Source organism: Aristolochia californica, unplaced genomic scaffold (genome assembly GCF_029961685.1).
Source record: "Aristolochia californica isolate CCGP_79_NKW_82.1479 unplaced genomic scaffold, dmAriCali1.0.hap1 SCAF_10, whole genome shotgun sequence".
In the NCBI taxonomy this organism is placed as follows: Eukaryota; Viridiplantae; Streptophyta; class Magnoliopsida; order Piperales; family Aristolochiaceae; genus Aristolochia; species Aristolochia californica.
In genome coordinates this window covers 3,723,465-3,745,099 of record NW_027181771.1, presented here as the reverse complement: position 1 = coordinate 3,745,099, position 21,635 = coordinate 3,723,465, and the positions used below count along the sequence as shown (strand labels likewise).

The 21,635-nt window shown below is 38.1% G+C and overlaps 3 protein-coding genes across 3 annotated transcripts; 1 reads left to right on the top strand and 2 right to left on the bottom strand.

The window, feature by feature from the left end:
• Window positions 1-7,943: 7,943 nt before the first annotated feature.
• LOC137934149 (LOB domain-containing protein 15) lies at window positions 7,944-9,226 on the bottom strand. Its single transcript, XM_068778400.1, has 3 exons — window positions 9,182-9,226; window positions 8,644-8,893; window positions 7,944-8,538 (listed from the first exon to the last, which is right to left on the bottom strand). The coding sequence occupies exons 1-3, from the start codon at window positions 9,193-9,195 to the stop codon at window positions 8,146-8,148; spliced, it is 657 nt and encodes a 218-aa protein (XP_068634501.1). The 5' UTR covers window positions 9,196-9,226; the 3' UTR covers window positions 7,944-8,145.
• A 4,316-nt stretch (window positions 9,227-13,542) lies between these two features.
• LOC137934140 (cleavage and polyadenylation specificity factor subunit 3-I-like) lies at window positions 13,543-17,191 on the top strand. Its single transcript, XM_068778388.1, has 6 exons — window positions 13,543-13,693; window positions 13,811-14,057; window positions 14,158-14,255; window positions 14,514-14,559; window positions 14,639-14,788; window positions 15,262-17,191. The coding sequence occupies exons 2-6, from the start codon at window positions 13,908-13,910 to the stop codon at window positions 16,894-16,896; spliced, it is 2,079 nt and encodes a 692-aa protein (XP_068634489.1). The 5' UTR covers window positions 13,543-13,693; window positions 13,811-13,907; the 3' UTR covers window positions 16,897-17,191.
• Window positions 17,192-18,984: 1,793 nt separating this feature from the next.
• Window positions 18,985-21,423, bottom strand: LOC137934133 (patellin-6-like). The gene is made up of 4 exons (XM_068778376.1): window positions 20,251-21,423; window positions 20,038-20,162; window positions 19,563-19,704; window positions 18,985-19,474 (listed from the first exon to the last, which is right to left on the bottom strand). Exons 1-4 carry the CDS (start codon window positions 20,980-20,982, stop codon window positions 19,211-19,213), a joined length of 1,263 nt encoding a protein of 420 aa, XP_068634477.1. The 5' UTR covers window positions 20,983-21,423; the 3' UTR covers window positions 18,985-19,210.
• Between the last annotated feature and the right edge of the window lie 212 nt (window positions 21,424-21,635).

The window sequence follows — 21,635 nt, the reverse complement described above, 5'->3', positions numbered from 1 at the left end:
GTTATATGATAAATCCTTGTTGAAATACAGGGAAAAGTTTAGGTGGGTTTATTGTAAATATCATATGTTTTTTGTGTTTTCTTCACTCTTTATAAGGTGAAGAACATACTTTTAATTTATATACTTTTGACATCTATAAATAAAAGTTAAAGGGGAGAGATTATAATTACTTCTACAACCCTTATTCTCCCCTCTTCTCTCTTCTTGGTGTCCATCTCTCTCTCACTTTCTCATATGTTCTTACTTCCCTCTCTGTAGTCATCCCACTTTACTTCTTCTCCTCTCCTCCTTCCTTCTTCTCTCCTACACTCTTAAGTTGAAAATCTCAGTATTATGGAATCCTGAAATTAACATGGGATCAGAGTAGTGATTTCATGATTCCATTTTGCTTCATTGCTACATGGATTATGAGACATGAAGATGCTAGTTTATGTTGAAGATGTCATGGGCATTTGATTTGAAGAAGGCTTCCTATATACATGCTGGTCTTGGCACCTATTCTGTGTATGAATAAAGTGTCTTGTGGTAAGATATATGAGTTGTGATTTATCATTGCTAATTGAAGATATGTTGGTTGAGATCTTCTATTGATCTATAGTTAAAACTATACTCATTGTTGCTATTGGTTTCTACGCTAGAAATTACACTCATGCCTGCTTCTGATTACTAGACTCGTCTGTGATGAGTGGTTAAGATTGCCTAACTTTATTTTGATTCGTTGCCCTGCCTTGTGGTGCCTCGGTATAAGAGGGCCAATCTTCATTTTTTTGACTTCTGGTGCTAGAGCTGCCTACTTACAGTAACATTGGTTCCTTGCGTAATATCATGTGCCTAGTATCATATGAGAGGAAGGCAGATCACTTGGCTCATTTGGAGCAACCATACGTTTATAACATAATCAAAAGATGTTAAAAGACATACATTTACAACATAATGTTGGCATTCATATAACCATTATCAACGGTTATAACCTCACTAGCTACGTTGTTGCCTCAAGCGCAAAACACCTAGCTTCAAATTACTGACAATCTTTGAGACAATCCAACATTAGAAGATTAACACTTTGCAACGACAGAACAAAATAGTAGAAGATTAGCATACTTGAAGATTAGTTGACTGCTAATCACTTTGGTATTCTGGATCCTTACCTTTGCGACAACAGAATAAAGAAGATTAGCAGCAAATGTCTTTGTTTGCATTTATGTTTTTGACCATCCCCGTATTGTGCGTATCATTGTTGTTTTGAATGTCGCCCATATCGTGAGAAATTACCATCAGATTAAGGCTCTCATGCAATTGGTCATCCCCATATCGTAACTTGGTTAACATATTACGTTATGACATATTTCATTCTATTGGCATATCATGATTCTGTCATTTCAACCCATTATAGCAAGGACAATTTCGTTTTAGAATATTTCAACAAAGATTGTTTCTCTTTGGAAGTTTTTTTTTTTACTTCAATCACGAACCTTGTTGTTTCAGTGCTGCTTGTCTGTTGGAAAGATTGCCTCCAACTACCAGGGACAAATTGATTCTTGCATATGTCATTACCAAAACGTCTATTGCATTTCTGCATGATTTATTCTTAGAAGATCTTATTGAAACCTGATACAACAACTTCTTGAAAAGTTGCTTTCATTGGTTTGTCTTCAATCCATCACATCAGTCACATTTCTAGCAATCAACATCTAGCTTCGTTTGGCATATCTTTTGGTGGACAACTTCGTCTTCGTTGAGGATAGCTTCGTTATTGGTCGTGTTAGTTTGGTTGGTTGTCTCACCTATCTTGCAATTTCATTGATGTCTTATAGATTACTAGTTTGTCTAGTTGGCTCATCTTGCAATTTCGTTGATGTCTCGTAGATTACTAGTTTGTCTAGTTAGCTCATCTTGCAATTTCGCTCATCCCTAGTTGGTATTAGATTATTGGCATCTTCATAGCTATTTGATTACTGGAATTTTATTATAGGATTATTGGATGTCTGAAGTCTGAAACCCAGCCACTACTGCTTGACCTAGGTCTCTTGACGCAGCCTGACTCGACTTGACTCAACTTGCCTCGGTCTCTCAACTCGGTCTTTTGAATTGGCTTCATTCGGGATCTTAACTCAGCTTGACTAACTCATTATTTGTTGTTGTGTCTCATTGCTGCATATTGGGTTTTTTTAATCAAGACATTTGTGTTGAAGAAGAGAATCCTCAGATTGATTACTACTCATTGACTATTGTCAACTTGTACTACGATGGCTCTTAAAAACACTAGACGATAGAAGATTGTCTTTACTAAAGAATTTGTAGTACTTCAGAAGATAAAGAGTGTGATGGCTTATACAAATAGCCAGGCCACCTCCAACAAGATTTCTCCTGTTACTGCTACTTCTATAATAGGTATGGTTTCAGCTACTTCTCTATCCTGGATCATTGACTCTGGGGCCTCTGAGCACTTGACAGGTAATGGTACCCCCCTGAATTTTATATCTCTTTGTTTACTTAAAAAATTAGTTTCCATAGTTGATGGATCCCGAACCAAGGTGTATGGGGTTGGGTTCACATTTGCTACACCTACTCTTATTTAAAAGATGTCCTATTTGTGCTTGAGTTTTCATATATTCCTTTTCCAGCTATAGAAACTTGCTTTTATATACAATATCAACCAAAGGGAGAGAGAAGGAAGACAAACTGAGGAAAGACAAATCAACTCGAGCTTAACCAGTTAACAACATCAATCATGCGCTTAATCAAGAGGCTAATTACTCTATGTACTGGCCCACATCATCTAAAATAGATTTCATATTTTCCTTAATCAAGAAAGAATCTGAAAATCAAATCAAATCTCAAGAGATCTTGGACAAAATCAGAATATTTTCTAAAGAATGAAACTTTGCTTCTAGATCATATGCACCAATTTGTATTAAAAATCACAACCTTTGACTTCCTTTTCCCTCTTGAATAATTTAGATAAGAAATCCCAAGGTATAATCCTATATAGAAGGCTTTCAACGTGACAAAACACAACAACTTCCTTTCAAAAAAAAAATCCCTTGTGGCAATTCAAGAATCCATCAATGAGTTCAATGAATCAAAGAACAAGAACCCAACAATGACAACAATCTTCTAGGAAGCTCAACGTATGAAGGCATGACTTTGATCATAAAATACCATGGTTACAACAAGAAGATAACAAGGCTTGATCCGAAAAAAATGATTTTCCAAGGCTGAACAACAACATCAAACATAAATTTGCTCCTTTTTATCGAAGCTTGCATGGATTTGAAGAAATCGAAACTAGTAGTCATATTCTAATATAAGATAGAATAACACTTAATTGTCATTCAATCTAGAATGAATCATGCTCAGTTACAATCGTTCTTTCTGAGACAAAGATCAATAATTGTTACTAACCATTGCGCCAAAAGATCGACCTCTTAGCGAAGGCGCAACTTGTATATGAAAGACATGCCCAATCCAACACTCCCCCACACGGGGAACACCCATGTACAAATGCAAATGCAAAATCCCATCTATACAAGGACGACCAAAGACAAAGTCCCACCTATGCGGGGACGGAAAAATAGGGGGAGCGGGACTCAAACTCAAGACCAACTTGCTCAGATACCATGTTAATAACCATTGCGCCAAAAGATCGACCTCTTAGCGAAGGCGCAACTTGCATATTAAAGACAGGCCCATTCTAACAATAATCACCTCAAAGGAAAAAATAAAGAAGAAACTTATCTTTTACATGAGCACAAGATGCTCAATTTCGATCCTTGTTCAACAACAAAGCTCCACCAAGAAAGTTGATGAAAAACTTGATTTATCAATAACTTAGCCTCGGGATCCTAAACCCATAACTCTAATACCGTGTTGGATTTGGGATCCCATGAAGATCAATGTGAAATAACCAGGCTAGGTAAGGAAGTATTTGAAGAGGAAGAAAAAGAGAGAAGAGAGAAGAGAGAAGAAGGATAGAAAGAGAAGGAAAGAAAGTGGATGTCTAGTTGAGAGGGTTTGAGAAAGAAGGAAGGAGGATTAGGGTTGAGTGACGTGCCTAATCATCCCCCTTAGCATCTTATTTATGATAGTAAAAGTGTCAAAATACATTAATGTCCTTTACCCTAAAAAGGGAGGGAAGGGACAAGAAAGGAAGAGATTTTACATCATTGTCACTATACTTGAATTACATCTTACAATAGATATAATATTGAATTTTTGGAAAAGAGAAAAAACTTTATTAACTTGATGTAATTTGAGTAAAATTAGTCTCTATTTATGATAGAGGAAACAAGTAGAATCCAATTATAATTAAATTACTTTTGTTCTAGTTAAAACTAAAGTTAAACACCAATAGATAAGTTCTAAAACAATTGAACAATTTAACATAAATAGAACATGAACATAACTAAAACATCTTTAAATGAGACTCTTCTATGAGACCTCCTCTTGTGAGACTGTTATAATACTCCACCACAATAATTTTGGCTTTGTGAGACTTCTTGATGTTAGAGTCATGTGAGACTCTCTTTCATACCTACTCTTCTATTGGTATTCAATGTCCCCCTATTGGTATTCAATGTCCAAGGATCCGTGCTTGGGAAATTTAACTAATATCAGCTCCATCAACTTGGAAGTTACAATAAAGATATTTTGGCTCTCTTTCAAGCCACACATATGCCCAAATATGTAATTACAAAACAGTCTCTCCAAGAGATTAGCTAGATTCTAGCTCTATCAAGTCTTTCTATCTAGATTCAAAAGAGCTTCAAGATGAACCTATCAAGAAATTGAAAATTACACAATAAAAAAAAATCTTACACCCTTTAGATTTGTAGAGAGACAACCTTCTCCTTGAAATGTCCTGGCCTTCAGCCCTTTGATGCACAAAGGTGATGAATAGGAGCTTGACTATATGTATACAAGGAAAGGAATTTGAGAAGGGATGAAATGGTTTTGCTAAATAAACTCTTTCTTTCTAAAAAAGGGGACTTAGGAAGGAATTTCAAGTGTTTGAGAGTACTATGCAGTAGGTATGCCAATAAAAGCTCATTAACTTCTCAAAAAGGACATTTGGTAGAGTATTTATAAGTTCCCCAAGCCAAATTAGTCCTTTTTGTCCTTTTACAAAAAGTTGATTTTTACCTTAATCGATCAGTGTAAAGTATTGATCGATCAATCATGTGTAATGACTAATTTTTTTCTTTAGAAAATGACTTGTTGATCTATGGTATGATCGATCAATATCCTCCCATTGGGTTTGACAACTTAAGTTGATCGATCAATATATAGGAAATTATCGATCAGTCAGAATTCCAATTGGTAGTCTATAATAAGTATGATTGATCATGCTTTATGTCCTTGATTGGCAAAATTATGTATAATTGATCAATGCCTGAAGGTTGATCAATCAATCAACATGATTTTGCATTACCTGGACACCATTGATCAATCATGTTTTATAGCACATTTTGGCCATGTCTGGTTGTTCAACCAATCGACCCTAATTGATTGATCATGCTTTATATTTTTGGCATGTGTACTTTTGGTTGATTGATCATTGGCAAATATTGATGATCAATCCAATGCTAATTGGATTTTCAGAGCATGAATAAAAGTGATCCTTAGTGACTTTAACATGTTTGAAATGTGTGTAGTTTGGTAAAACATATAAAAATACAAATATGACCTAAAACTTCAAAACTTTCCATTGTACCTTAAGTTGGGAAGTGTGGGTTTTTTCTTTTACATAAACTGAGTTTTGTGATTTTCATGACTTCCTAAACTCTAGTTTTGAATTCTTTGTTTCTTCTTTTTGAGGGTGCTTCTTCAAAAATATTTTGACGATGTTGTGTAACTCGAGATCTTTGAGAAGCTTATGTCAATTCATTGCATAGACTTTTGACTTTTGTGTCTCTTGAAGGAAATGTATCTAAAATGCTTGAATTACCATTGCTAGATCAATTAAGTTTATTACAATCAAAATCAAGGACTTAATACTTGATCAACATTTCTCACTAATGTTGACAACTAAGGTTCATTTTCATGTGTTTTTTGGTGTTCCGGAAGTAAAAAAAGAAGGGTACCTCCCTACAAAGCCCTGCTAGCAAATAATTCCTAACCATGGTTGCATACACAAAAAATAGGGTGAGTAACAGGTGGAACCCCTCTTTCGCCTAATTTATTAGTCTCAAAGATTTGAGATGTGTTAAGGAAACATAAGTTTTGTCCCTTTTCCATGAAACACTTTTCTACATTTTTTTTTTCTAAATTATGTTCATGACACTATTGGTTCAATTCAACTGAATGGAAGTCTTATACCATGTTTGAGAAGTTATCCTATTTAGCCATCTAAGTACATTAATACCCATTAAGGTTACATTTGTATCGCCATATGAAAACAAAATAAGAAAAAAAGTCAATTTTCTTTGAACAAAATTTTCATTAAAATTTCTAGTAAGAAAAAAGATCTTTTTGAATTGGTTCTCTAGGAAAATTAATTGGTGTTCATGTCTATATTAAACAAATAAAAAAATTTAAAATAAAAACTAGGGTGAAAATAGGAGGTGAGAAGAAATACATCAATGTTTTTGGTTAATTTTTTTATTTTTTAGTTTTCAAATTAGAGCAATAGGAAACTCATTTTTTTTAATCTTCTTGAACATTTTTTAAAGACAAGAAAAACAAAGTGGAATTTTTTTTTTTAATAATTGGTCAAGTGATTTTTTTTTAATAATTTTCTATTAACACAAACCCACCCTAAATAATGATGTATATTCTCTTTTTAATTTCATACCAATTGACACATCCATGGTGAATGAAAGCATATAAATACAGAAAATTCGTGCATGTTTGAGTCTTAAAGACTGGCGAAAATTAAAAAAATTAGAAGACTTAAAGACCATGGATTGGATCTTCTCGGAACTCAATTCTTCTCACATGCAACGCTTCACTCGATGAACAGTTCGAATTAAATGAAGCATATGGCTACTGGAGACATTAAATCTTCTTGAATTCCATTGCAAGGAATACCCTTCAATGGCCTGCGTACTCAGAGAAGGAAACAGGAGTTGAAGCAATATCGAGTTTCTTTGTTTAATCTCTCATTGAAGGAGTTGAACGTAGAGAAAAGTGAAATGCGCCTTTGTGAAGCAAGCACGACAGCAGACCGAATTCCATCACATCTGAATATAGCTTCAGACGGTGAAGATGAAGATAATAAAATATAAGAAACTGAGGAAGATGGGAGATAGCGAAGGGTTGTAGTTCCCTATGATTTTCTTTCCTATATTAAATTATATGTTTGAAAGGTTTGTATTTCTACCCCCGCACTCAGGTGGAATTCCACACGTCAAGCAAACCCAAATTTTAGATTTGAGACTCGCTGGCAAGACTGCCATTGACAGCCAACTACTAGACCAGTATCCATCTCTCTCTCTCTCTCTCTCTCAGATGAAGCTTAATTAACTAGGGAGGTTGGTATTTGTCTCTTCCCATGAAAACAAATTCTCAGAACTTTCTGAAAGGAACAGAAGAATCAAATCAATAGTACCTTTTGTCTCCAGGTTGCTTCAATATGCTCAAACTCGAAGCGCAGACAAACACCTGCAACGAATACGTCTGAGTTTCTCTCCCACATGTTGAAGCACCGCCCAAATATAAACGGGAGAGATCGGAGAAGACGAAACCTGTTCGTCTTTTTCTTTTCTTCCCAGTTCATATTACCACTTAGGATCGTAGTGAGAAATAAAGAAATACAGGTAATGTGTGGGCGTTCATTTACTCAAGTTAAAGAAATATGAAAAGGGATCTGTTTAAAAAGTTCCGTGCATGCTACATCCCCTTAACAAATTCTGAAAAGCTAAGGAAAAAATTACAAGATGGGAAAAGAAGCAGACGAACACAAAGAAGTATATCGACTGTTACACACTTGAATTTCTGTTCTATAAAATATCTAATGACGGCAAGACCTTCAATTAGAGGACAGTAGAGGAAAGAAGAATCAACAATAACCAGTTATAACTATTTTAGCATTAGGAGAATAAACCAAGAAATGGGAGTGAAGGCCCAGTAACAGGAGTAAACGCCCACGTTTATTTCACAAGATGCATAGTATGAGAAGAATGAAATGGGATTTAAGCCATAAATTTAGCCAAAATAGGAAACATTTTCATTGGAAATGGTGCTATAGTCAGTGGTGGAAGATGGAGTAAAGATGGAAGAAGAAGAAGTTGCAGGAGGAGGAGGAAGCGGTGGAGGAGGCGGCGGTGGTGCCGGGGCTGAAGGTGGGACTGCAACCGACACAGCTGCGGAAGCAAGCAGAGTGGCATGCGATGAGGGAATTATATTAGAACTAGTCTCCCTGTACTTGTACTTCATAATTTCAGCTCTTACTGCATTAAGCTCAGCCTGCAAGGATTGAACTTGCTGCTGCAGGGCGGAGATCGCACCCATGCATCCATAGACCGGGTCTCGGAGCCTTACATTAGCCTCATAAACAAGACTATTTGCTGCATCTGCTCTTTGGGTCTCTGGTACCTCCTGGATTGATTATATCCACAACCAGTCACCAAACTGATGAAATCCAATTCAGTGAAACAAGAGAAACCACTGGAAAAAGATGAAGAAAAGAAAATTAGGATTTACCATGAGCATCTTGGAGACGTTACTTGCACCGAAAACCTTGTGTACTGATGCGAATTTTTGGGGTTCGTGGGGAGAGAAGTACGGAGAAAATGGGCATTCTTGGGCACACCTTCTTCTTAAAAGCTTGCAGGCAGCACAAGGAGTAATGGTGTTTAGGGTGCCTGGATGCCCCAATAAAAGTCTTCTACCCATCCGATCGACGGCATCGGTTTCTCTCTTGATCTTCTTGCCTACCTCATCGTACCTCTCCCTGAAGCAAATCATAAAAACAAACCAAAAGCTAACTGTTATCAAAATGGAAAGGAAGGAAGGAAAGTGGGAGAGCCTAAACTGGGATTAGGATTTATTATGGGATTGAACATGAGCAGAAAAGATTGGGGCTTTTCCTTTTGTGTACACAGACGCGCTGGCCTGCTACCGTTGAACACTCTGGTTAGAGGAAGGGAACGTGATAAAGAAGAAAGAAAATTTCTTTGTTACTGATCTCTCTTTTTTCTCTCCTTTTTCCGTGCCAACTTTTTTTGTTTTCAGTCCATACCTGTCTCTGGACATTCAAGCATGCTCCTTGGCTGTGGAGATGAAGTTGCTGGAGAGAAAGGACAGAGAGGAAGACGAAAGAAAACTATGGAATCGAAAAGAATACTTAAAAGGCAAGCTATTATGGGAAAGTGGGCCAAAGTTTACATTAGAAAAAACAAAAGGAATATGTGAGACGGGGTTGGAAGAGATGGTGAATTTGTTAGTTTGTTGTTGCTGATGTTGTATCTGTTGAGCAAGGAATGGATTATCGGAAGAGAAATTTGCAGCGGAGATGCAGAGACGAGAAGATGATGGAGAGAGAGAGAGATGTTGGGCTGTAAATGGCAGGTGACAGAGTGTTGCTCACGTGGACTCCTACTGTTGACTTTTGGAAGCAATCTCTAAAATGGGTTGGCTTGTTCCAGACCTTGAGTAGCTCTTGAGTCTTTTCTTTCTCTTTGTCTGTACTGGGATTTTTTTTTTTTATCGCACAATCAGTCTATAGAAGCAGAGCGACTCTCGTATCTCGAAGAACATCACATGAAATTCTATTTACATCATTAATCACTGTCATAAAACTCGAATCTTTTCGACCCATCTTCTCCAACTGATCAAGACGAAACAGTGGATCAGATTGCCGTTGTTGGTTTAGTGAACCCATACTGAAAAGAATCCAGAGCTTCGTCCTTGTTCATCTTCTGCTTACCGTGCAATATTAATGGAGGCAAAGTTATTACAGAAGAAGAAACAAGTAGGAAAGAGCTGAATTATTGGTCATTTCAATGGTGGGCGGCGATTGAGAATGATAACGAAGGGTATATTTGGATGGATATTAAATAGACGTTACAATTGAATAAATCCATGGAAAATGCTTAGACTGTAAGAAAATGGCACATCTATTCTTGTTTGACCCGCAAATTGTGCCTGATAAGTCGTACCGTTGTTCTCTCTTCCCCAACCTACCCTCTTTCTTCTCCTCGTTTCCCCATGCCACCCTTCTCTTCTCCCCTTTCCCTCTCGATGCCTGCAAGCTGCAGCATTCGTCCTGTCTCGCTCTCTGCTCTCTCCCTCGCTTTCAAGCTTAGCTAGGCAGTGGCTTTAATCTGCGAGGCCAACAAACATGCCGTTCAAATCATAAATCCGGTGAACGGAGAGCGAGAAGAAATGGCGGCAAGACGTGAACCTCTGAACTAACAGTAGTGACGAGTACACCCTGAGTGGCCATATTTGCATCTCTTTCGAACAAGCTTCGTAGGTTTGTGACTGAAACGTCAGGTCAAAATATTCCAGATTTGGAGTGCACAACCATACTTGTCGCAAGTTTCAGAGTTGGATTCCCTGGTCAGAACAGATCAATCAAGAAGAATAGATGATCAAATTATAGCTGGACTTTTTCTCCTGTTTTTTTTTTGGGTTTGTTACCTCTTCCATACTCTTTGGCTAAAATACAGTAATATTGCCTTGTTTAAGAGCTTATATATCGACATTTCTCATACAAGAAACGTAAGGAATCAAAGATTGGAAGGTCACAAAAAATATTATAAATCCAGACCGGACTGGTCCTTGAATTGGGTTTAACCAGATCCGGTCCTATGTGCAGGTCAACAATGGCAAGACCTCTCTGAATCATCCTGGCATCAAGCCTACTCATAGTTGTCTATGCTTTATTAACTATTGTGATTGTGATGCCAACTACTGTGACGACAATGCCAATTGTTGCAACAACTATGTGACTACCTCTCTATTTTTTTGCAAGCTCTTCATCATTTGTTGTCTTCGAGTTTGTTGTCGGACTGCACTGGTGGCTCCTGATCTATGAGTCGTAGGAAGTATGTGTGCCTGTGTGTGTTTTTGAAAAAGAGAAAAACTTCAAAAACTTATTATAATTTGAGTATATGATCTTCTATTTATAATAGAAGATACAAATATAATCTAATTGTAATTAAACTACCCTTGACCAAGTTACACCCAAAGTTAACATTAAAAGATAAGTCCTACAATAATTGAACAACTGAACATAAATAAAAGACTAATATAATTAAAACACTTTTAACTAAGATTCTTATGTGAGACCTCCTTCTATGAGGCTCATGTAAAACTCCGTTATATTAATTTTGGCTCTATGGGATTTCTTACTGTGAGATTCATGTAAGACTCTTCCATATTTTCTCTTCAAAACACCTCCTCAAGTTGGAGTTTAAAACTTCGACTTGTAATGAAAAATGATTTTTGGTTTTCGATTTTCTTTTGGTGAAAATAATTTTTCATAGATACAAAAAATTTATCTTTTGTGCTCCCCTTTTCTTGAATATTTTGTTCATATAAAAATTACTACAATATGTGGAACAAAATACTTTTTCTTGTACTTTTTCTTCTACTTCTCCCCCTCATGCTGGGGATAAAAAGGACATAGAGACCCAACTTGGATAAAATACAACGTGGGAGAAGAAAATCATTCTTAGCTATATGACAAATCTCCATACACCAATAAAAAATGGTCATAGTCTGAAACACGCTCCGCTCAATTTTAAAGGCGGAAAATGACCCAACTTGAGGGCTGAACAAAGAGATTATTTACTTTTAAGGGTAGTTCAAACACAAATCACCTCTTGGGTGAAGAATAAAAGATTTGACTCAAGTTGGATGTTGGACACACTCGTATACTTTTTAGGTAGTCAGTCTAGGTATTAATCTGAAGTGACGAAAACACAAGAAGATAAACTGAAAAAATACTATAGGAAAACAACTTTAATTGGAAGGAGGCGACTATGCAACTTTAAACTCATGGAGTGATTAAGTTAGACCAAACACTTTGATTAGAAGAGAATTTTTCGTAAAAAACTAGGACTCTAGGAGAGAAAATAGGAAAATGAGATATTTAACATAACTAACATTTGATACTTTTGATATTAATACCTCTCGAAATATAGCTCAGAATCATAAATGGTTTATTTATCAAGAAACTAAACTCAAAAAGTCTTAATTTAATACCCAATTTTGCATACAAAAAAGCTTCATTTTGTAGCATGATGCTTGCCAACTCAATTGAGACTATCTCTTTACATATAGATCAAATTAACAGGAAAGTTGCTCCTTTAGAAACTAGATTTCGATAGCTTTCACTAAAGTATAATATTAAATATACTTATTTTGAGAGAAAGAATCTATCTAGCCGAATTGAGTACTCTTTCTTCTTTGGCTAACATGACCATTGACTATTTCGATATTGATATTTTCCTCTAGAAAAGTCATATTGAGAATTGGTTTGATAGTTTAAAAAATAGACTTACATATACTTATTTTGGCATATAAGGATCCATATGAAGTCTTGTTCTTGAAGGCATAACATGCCTCAAATATTGAAGCCTTTTCTTGCTTCTTGAACCTCTCTTGTTGTCTGACCTTTGCAGCGTCTACTACTGATTTCTTTTTGTAAAAAACTTTAATTGTCAAAATTCATTTTGCATTGGAATGTAGACCCAAGGATAATTCCATCAATATATAATTTACAATATGAATAGTTTATTACGATGGTGAGAATGCTAAGGATACAATGGGTACTAGGAAAGGAAGGATATGATAAATCATAAATGAATCACATTATCTCTATGGGTTGACCGAGTTAACTCATAGAACCCGCTCTGATACCATGTTGATTTTTTTTAAAAGAGATACTTCATTGACTTGTTTTAATTTGAGTACAATGGACCTCTATTTATAACAGAGGAAACAAGTTGAATCCGATTACAGTTAACCTACCCTTGTCCCAGTTAAATCCAAAGTCTAACACTTCAAGATAAGTCATAACATAGTTAAATAACGAACATAAATAGAATACTGAAATAACTAAAACCCTTTTCAATTGAAACATTTCAGTGAGACATCCTCCCATGAGACTCCTATAAGATTTTGTCATATTATTTTTTGCTCTGTGACTTCTTTTTGTGAGAGTCATATAAGACTTTTCGATACTTGCTCTTGAACACAACTAAAAGAAATACTATCAAGTACCTTTGGAAGCCGAGGAGCAACTTCAACATACCCCAAGGATCAGAGAGTGTCCAATGATGAGAAAATGTATAGAATGCGACAAAGAATGATCCTACATGGTTTAGAAACCAAGGAAACATGAGTAATAACATCAAATGTGTCCTTTGCAACTATTGTAGGAGTAGAGGTTGTGCCATCAATTGACACCTCCTAATTGAGTGAGAATTTTTATTCCGTCTTTATTGTATTAATAAATGATAAAAATCAAACAACCTATTAAAAGACACCTCCTTTGATCGATCCCCGTTCTCAATCGGACGCGTTGGTGAAAGTTGCAACGAGTCGAAGCTGGTTACTCGTTACGGAAAAGGTGAAGCTGCTTCTTCTCACGTCAAGCTATCTCACTCAGTTTGCTAGTCGCAGCAGGAAAGTTTCTCACTCCATACTCCTTGGGTGTTTAGGGTTTATTTTCCGCCGCAAGGGCATTCACATGAGCGTCACGATTTCAAATTAAATTTGCATTCCTCGTTTATAATATTCTGTGAGTTTCATTTATATCCGCTAATTGTCTGAGGTTCTGCATGTTTCTTCTCTTATTTTTTCTCTAGGTTTTAGTGTATGTATGCTGATGTGCATTTTAATTTCGGGTTCATCTCAGATTTCTACTTTCAGTAGCTCAAAGCGTGTACGCTGGGCAGCTATTTGAATTTTTTTCTGCATTTAGTCGGAGAAAGCAATTTCTCGCCTTTGGAAATATGGCATCGACAGGCCCGGCCCCAATGCTGAAAAGACGAGAGTCGACGGCGTCGAGAGAAGGAGATCAACTTATAATCACTCCGTTAGGTGCAGGAAATGAAGTGGGCAGGTCATGTGTTTACATGTCTTATAAAGGCAAAATCGTTTTGGTATGTTCTACCTCGTGAACGTTTTTAGCTGTATTGAATGGTTTGATCTTTTGAATCAACAGGTTTCTTTTAACTTTTCTTGGTATATTACTTTTCGCAGTTTGATTGCGGAATACATCCGGCTTACTCGGGAATGGCGGCTTTGCCTTACTTTGATGAAATTGATCCATCCACCATTGATGTGCTTCTGGTTACTCAGTATGTATAACTATTATCAACTATTATTTGATATTGCTTCCGGGATACTCTTTCTATGGGCAGGGCGCGACGTGTATTTATTTTTCACAATATCTCGTTACCGTAATGGTGGTTCCTCACTGCTCCATGCCATTTAGGCTGAATACTTAATAAGTGTTGTCCTGCTCAAATCAAATTTCTATGATTTTTGTAAGTCTCCTTTTTACTAGGTACTTTATCCTAGATTTGGCTCTGATCCTGTCTCTGGAATATTTTCAGCTTTCACCTTGATCATGCTGCATCATTGCCATATTTCCTGGAGAAGGTAAATCCTTGTAAGCAAATCTTTTCACATTTTACATGCTGCTGGTATAGATTAAATTTGCCTGTTCTGCTGCTATCAGACCACATTCAGAGGCCGGGTTTTTATGACCCATGCAACAAAAGCTATCTACAGACTCCTTCTGTCAGATTATGTGAAAGTGAGTAAAGTTTCAGTTGAGGATATGCTGTTCGATGAACAAGATATTCTGCGCTCCATGGAAAAGATTGAGGTATATTCTTCTATTTAGGTTCTTGACCTACAGCAGTGTGGGCATTTATTTTTCATCCTCTCGTGTACTGTGATAGGATTAACAGGTTAAAGTCTGCTATTTGAAAATATGCCTTTTATAGAGTAGAAGCACAAATCATCGTTTGTTCTGTGGAATTACTTCGAAAACTAACCTTTCAGACATTTCAGGAGAAAAGGTGGTCTGAATGGTTTAAAAAATGAAACTGCATACAGATGATTCTCTTATTGCCACTTGTTGGAATGTGATTGGATGTTAAATTCTCTTATGCTTTCCTTCTTATCTTCCTTCTCTTGCCACACCAGATAGTACCACAAGGGTTCTCTTCATATGAGACTGCTGTCCCTAATATGTTTTAAACCCATCAACTGTTTTTTCTTTTGGAAAAAAAGTGATCCATTACATGCATATTTAGCAGTTTCAAAATCCGGAATAACTCATTCTTGTGTCAGCAGGTTATCGATTACCATCAGACTCAAGAAGTAAATGGAATTCGCTTCTGGTGTTACACTGCTGGGCATGTGCTTGGTGCGGCCATGTTCATGGTTGACATTGCTGGTGTGCGTGTGCTGTACACTGGAGATTACTCACGTGAAGAAGATCGCCATCTTCGTGCTGCTGAGATCCCACAGTTCTCTCCTGATATCTGCATAATTGAGTCCACCTATGGAGTCCAGCTCCACCAACCAAGGCTTGTCCGCGAGAAACGGTTTACTGATGTGATCCACTCCATTATTTCTCAAGGAGGTCGTGTTCTTATACCAGCCTTTGCCCTTGGGCGAGCCCAAGAGCTTCTCCTCATTTTAGATGAGTATTGGTCAAATCACCCTGAGCTCCACAATATCCCCATTTACTATGCTTCTCCTCTTGCCAAGAGATGCATAGCTGTCTATCAGACCTATATCAATGCCATGAATGATAGGATCCGCAACCAATTTGCTAACTCAAACCCCTTTGATTTCAAGCATATTTCCCCGTTGAAAAGTATTGAGAATTTCGACGATGTGGGTCCATCGGTGGTGATGGCTAGTCCCAGCGGTCTTCAAAGTGGACTCTCAAGGCAGCTATTTGACAAGTGGTGCTCAGATAAGAAGAATGCTTGTGTGATACCTGGGTATGTGGTGGAAGGGACATTAGCCAAAACCATTATAAATGAACCGAAGGAAGTTACTCTCATGAATGGTCTAACTGCACCCCTAAACATGCAAGTCCATTACATTTCCTTTTCAGCCCACGCTGATTTTGCCCAGACAAGTACATTTCTGAAGGAATTGATGCCTCCAAATATAATTCTGGTGCACGGGGAAGCCAATCAAATGGCTAGGCTCCAACAGAAACTCATCACCCAGTTTGCTGATAAAAATGTGAAAATATTGACACCCAAGAATTGCCAGTCAGTTGAGATGTACTTCAACTCTGAAAAGATGGCCAAAACAATTGGCAGATTAGCAGAAAAAACACCAGAGCCAGGTGAAATGGTTAGTGGGCTTCTTGTGAAAAAGGGTTTCACTTATCAGATTATGGCCCCAGACGATCTGCATGTATTCTCACAGCTATCAACAGCAAACATCACTCAAAGAATTTCTGTCCCTTATTCTGGGGCCTTCAGTGTGATCAAGCACCGGCTAAAGCAGATCTATGAGAGTGTTGAGGCAACAGAGGATCCACCACCTGAGGTTCCCACCTTAGTTGTGCATGAGAGGGTAATAGTAAAGCAAGAGTCCGAGAAATATTTGTCATTACAGTGGAGTTCAGACCCAGTAAGTGACATGGTTTCTGACTCAGTTGTTGCTGTTATTCTTAACATCAGCCGTGATGGTCCAAAGGTGACTGTGACAGAGACCAAGACTGAAGAGGAAATGGGGAAAACAGCAGACAAGGTGGTTTATGCCTTACTGGTTTCGCTGTTTGGTGATGTAAAGATGGGAGAGGAAGGCAAGTTGGTTGTGACAGTTGATGGAAATGTGGCACATGTAGATGGTAAGAGTGGGGAAATTGAGTGTGAAAATGAGGCTCTGAAGGAAAGGGTGAAGATAGCGTTTAGACGGATTCAGAGTGCTGTGAAGCCTATTCCTCTTACAGTATCTTGAAATCTGACGTTGAGTATTTCAAGTGGGTATTGAGATAGTGATCCCAGTTTGCTTAGAAATGTTTTGGATAACTGGTTGTTCTTGGCCCTTGTGGTGGCAAGTTAACTCTGGACTAACACATGGTCTTAGCCTTTTACATGAACGAGGGGCTGTTTTGGTTAGTTGGTCCTAGCGAACAGGTCAATTTTCTCCCATTTTTGCAGGAGTAGAATTTCTTGATTTGGTTCTGTACTCAAAACTGGAAGCAGCCTTAACCTTTCGGCCCTTGTCTGGGAGTAAATTTACTGTACTTTTACACAGCACGACCATGAACGTCTCAATTTTGGAAAACTACATCATTGGTTTTGCAAATGAAGCTTTGGGAGGGATGAATCCGTCTTCATCCACTTCCTCGAGTTGCTTGTGATGTTCTTCAAACTCCTTTGAAGCAATGCAATATGGTGGCATGGTTGGTAGTTTGGCACTCTGCATGAGTTCGATCATATGATCTACCTTGCACCTTGGAGGTAATCTCTTTGGCAACTCCTCCAAAATCAATTCTTGGAACTCTTTTATGAGTTTTTCCACCTCGATTGGCATGTGTTGACCATCAATCTATTGTTTGTCTCCTACCAAAGAAAAAAATTGGATTCTTCACACCTAAGATCTTTCTTAAGTTGTAGGGTTGAAAGCATAACAACTTTATCTGTTACATATTCTCCTACTTCGGTTATTATATAAGGTACAAAGGAAATCTATAACCAAAATTACATTGAAATCACCCGTATGTACTACTGTAAAGTCAAGAAGGGTTAACCACTTTCCAATGGTGACTTGGGTGTGCTAACCATTCCAAGCTCTGCTTTGGCTTCAAAATTGATTGCTTTTATACAACTATCATTTCGTTCCCACCTTCAATGTAGTCACCTCGCCTCTTCCTCTGAAATGAAATTGTGGGTTTCTCTAGTATCAATTATGACCTTCACATTGCTGTCATTTAGCAACACATCAAGATAAAGCAATTCACATTTAGGTCTTACCGATGGTGTTGTAGACTTCAATTTTAGTTCTGATATGCTAATATAAATCATTCACAAAATCTATCTTGTGATTGTGGCCATAGTGGACTAGTAAATATCTTATATACAGGTTGTGGGCTTAGTAATTCTTTGGTAAGATTGTGAATTGATGTTCAATTGCACTTGAAAAGGGGTTGTTAGCATTGTTTTTACTATTTGCTATTTCTTGTAGCATGATCTTCTTTTCTTCAAATATTAATTTCTCCTTGTTCTCATATTTCTGGTTCAAATATTCAAATTCCTTGTATGATTGAGCTTTTTTTATGCTTGTATTTTAAAATCTTAATTGCGAATACTCATTTGGGGCATTAAGCGATCGTCTTCTCCGATTTGCTCAAGCTTGTGCCTTCATCCATGGGCGTAGACCATCAAGTTGGTGGAACATTTCCTCTCTTTCACGTTACTCTTTCCTCGATTCCATCCGAATAATGACCTTTCTTGGTCCCTCTTTGCTTTTGGCGACTCATCAAGCGTCTGCTCTGTCGCCCATCGCAGCAAGATAAAAACTCCCAGAATTCATACCCTTAATCTCAATTTCTTTTCTAGGATAAATTAGAAACTTCCGCGTAAGATCCAGCGTGTAGCTTACGACATTTCCTACTGAAAGCCACTGAAATGAAAGATGACCGTCCGCCGATACCACAGAGCTCAAGTTCAGTTCAGAGAACTGGGAAGAACGGATTAGAAAACAGGTCTTTCTTCGGAGTAAAGGTGAGTAAATTTCAGCATTCTAAGGGCACTTTACAGGTAGGTCCCGAAACATACTCACCCACCACCTCCACAAAGTTGCTCCGGCACTCCTTTTGAAAAAGCAAAAAACCTGAAAGAAGAGACGACAATAGAAAACCTACCCTGTCTTTCGTCAAACTTTAAGGTTTCCTCCTTCAACAAAGAGACATCTAAACCCGTGACCCTTTTTACCCTGAAAAGGCCGAGAAAGAACATCTCAAAAGAAGCAATCACCCTGAAACTCTGGGGACCAATCTTCATCTTCTTTTCCTTTCACAACAACCCAAAAACAAAAACAACGAAAACCAGTCAACATATCTCCGATCTTTCACATAATTTATTGGACTTTCAATCCCACAAAAGAACAAAAGATAGGCATTCCTTTTCTCTATCTAACAGCTCTGCTTATATAAGATAAAACATCGTCTAAGTAACTTTCTTTATATATAACACAGGATGATTAGGATCCCCAAGCATTGCAGAAAGTAAAGCTTTGGTAGAAGCAGAAACAAGTGCCTGACTAACATCTAGTTAACTGCAGTGGGTTTGCGCACAAAGTATCTGTAAGCTGCAACCTTCCTTTTCCGGGAGGAGGTGTTGTCGATGGAGAGCACCATTTTCCCAGCTTCTCTTGCAGTGAAGGAGTTGTGAATTGGGACTTCACTGGGGGGAACTCGGCGGCTTTTCTCGATGGCCATCGTGTAGCTCCCTTGGGCAATTGGGATGAACTCCGCGCTGTAATCCAAGTCCCAGCCACCGACGACTATGTCCCATGTAATTGTAGCGCCGGCCTGATCCAAACATTTTATAAACCACAATTACCTTTAATTCAAACACGAAAGGGACCAAATTTACATGGATGGAGCTCGAATGGATTACCTCAATGCCGTCAATTTCAAGGTTAACTTTTTCCCCTCCTTTGACAGTGAATTCAGAAGCGGGCTTCGGCGTCCCCGTCTGCAGATCATCGGGACCGCTAAGGCCACCGTACTGGACAGGCACATTCTCCGGCCTTATAAACCTACAGCCCGTTCAACCAAATTAGCCACCGACACAAGAAAAACCAAATAGATATAGACAAACCCAGTTGACAGCTTCTATAAGTTCAAAACTCAAAAAGATTCCAAATTAACGAGAGGAACGGCCAGGGAATCAAAGACCCATAGACAAAATTTTGAATCAACCCACCAATCGATGAACTTGGGAAAAGAAAGGAACTCGATTCCCCCCCTCCCCAAAAAAAATAGAAAATCAAGGAGCAAGTAAAGTCAGAATACACTTTCAAACCAGTTAATGTTTCAATAACGCCAGGAGTTTTGAATCAAAACTGAGACAGACATAGAAAAGAACATACCTGTAGAGGGTTTCAGAAACATTTCCTCCTCTTGCAATCACAAACTTGCTCTTGGTCCTTTGTGTAAGGAAAGGACTGAACATCGAGTAAAGCATACTGAAATACCAGGGAACATTGATAAAAACCTGCATCCAGTAAAACAGACAATCGAAGTGATAACAATGATTCGATTTAAATTACGTTAAACACTCATTTATGAGAGTTTTTAAGCACCTTTCTAGCAACCAGCTCGGGGTAATTATCCTGAAAGAGAGACAAAATCTGATTTGAAGCCACCCTCAGCTCCCTCTTGGGCATATCCTTCAAATCCGTCACTTGTATGATGGAATTAACACCACCTGGCTTAAAATGCAAGAGGTTAATTCCCCTCTCGAGCACTTGAACTCTCCACCTCAAAAACTTCTTCAGTTTTTCTTCATCACCGAAGGTTCTGTCATACATTTCTCTATCTTTGAACACTCCATAAGCATTGTAGCAGACGGGATGACCTTCTCTGTCGTATCCGTGCATGTAAGCCACCACGCCTTCAAGTTCTTTGAACCCCAAATCCTCGTCTATAATCTCATCGGCTTTGAAGTCCTTCCTCCACTGCAGACATTTCTGAAGCATCGAGAAAGCATCCGAGACTCTGAAATCTCTTGCACGGAGGAATTTGAGAAGGATCACGTCAGCGCGCTCATCTCCACTTAGAAGGGAAATACCCCATATTGAGTCAGAAGTCAAAGAAGCAGAAGCCAGAATGTTTTTGAAATCTTGCAGGGCTTTCTTCTCCGAGGACTTGAGTTGAGAAACAAAATAGGAGTCCTCTCTGAAGGAAGGCGAACGCAGAGTAGCCGCTTCCATTAAGGAGCTCACAAGGCTCTTCCTAGAGCGCTTTGGAGATTCTTGCGGGTGTGTCGGACCCTGGGTAGGGAGAGGAAGAGGAAGAGGAGTAGCAGTTTCCATGGCAAATTACGGTTGCAACTTCTCGAAGATACACGAACGGGAGATTTGGAAGACAATGTAGTGGAAATCAGTCCACCAGACTCACCCTCAACCACAAGACACAAAACTTAAAGAACTGGTTAATCCACTGTGGCCTACCTATAAAACAGAAATTGAAACTGGGAATGTGGAAGCAACCCAAAATGGAAGAAGAAGACAGACACAGACTCACTCTAAAGAACCAAAGAAAGTCATAAAGGGAACCAAACGAGTGTCTCAATGACAGTATATGTCGAGATGAAATAAAAAAAAAAAAAAAAAAGGAAAGAAAAACGCTGGAAAAGCAAGTGACAGACAGGCGAACAGCCACCTCCTTCTGTCTCTATTCCATGTTTGTCTGTCTCAGAGTCTAGAACACCGTTTTTTCTTTTTTCCAAATTTCCTTCTGGGTGCTTCTTAGTTCTAAATCGGAGAAGCTTTCGAGTTCTGAAGAGATTTTTCTCAGGAATGCTTTAATGCAGAGGAAGGGAGATGAGTGAGGAGAAGGAGAGAGAACCCTTTTTATTTATTATGGTGGCCGTAATTATTGTGCTTACGCTTTATCTGCTTTCTCTCTCTTCCCGTTATCGGCGCCTTGCCCTTTCAAATCAAACTTTAAATTTTCGTCTCGAACC

Excerpts from the sequence above, each read along its gene's own strand:
- LOC137934133 (XM_068778376.1), bottom strand. The coding sequence starts at position 20,982 with ATGGAAACTGCTACTCCTCTTCCTCTTCCTCTCCCTACCCAGGGTCCG. Across the intron at positions 20,163-20,250 it reads CCGAGCTGGTTGCTAGAAAG|GTTTTTATCAATGTTCCCTG; the intron begins GTGCTTAAAAAC and ends TACTGGATGCAG. Across the intron at positions 19,475-19,562 it reads TTGAAATTGACGGCATTGAG|GCCGGCGCTACAATTACATG; the intron begins GTAATCCATTCG and ends TGTTTGGATCAG.
- LOC137934149 (XM_068778400.1), bottom strand. Across the intron at positions 8,539-8,643 it reads ACGTCTCCAAGATGCTCATG|GAGGTACCAGAGACCCAAAG; the intron begins GTAAATCCTAAT and ends TAATCAATCCAG.
- LOC137934140 (XM_068778388.1), top strand. The coding sequence starts at position 13,908 with ATGGCATCGACAGGCCCGGCCCCAATGCTGAAAAGACGAGAGTCGACG. Across the intron at positions 14,058-14,157 it reads ATAAAGGCAAAATCGTTTTG|TTTGATTGCGGAATACATCC; the intron begins GTATGTTCTACC and ends TACTTTTCGCAG. Across the intron at positions 14,560-14,638 it reads TGCCATATTTCCTGGAGAAG|ACCACATTCAGAGGCCGGGT; the intron begins GTAAATCCTTGT and ends TGCTGCTATCAG.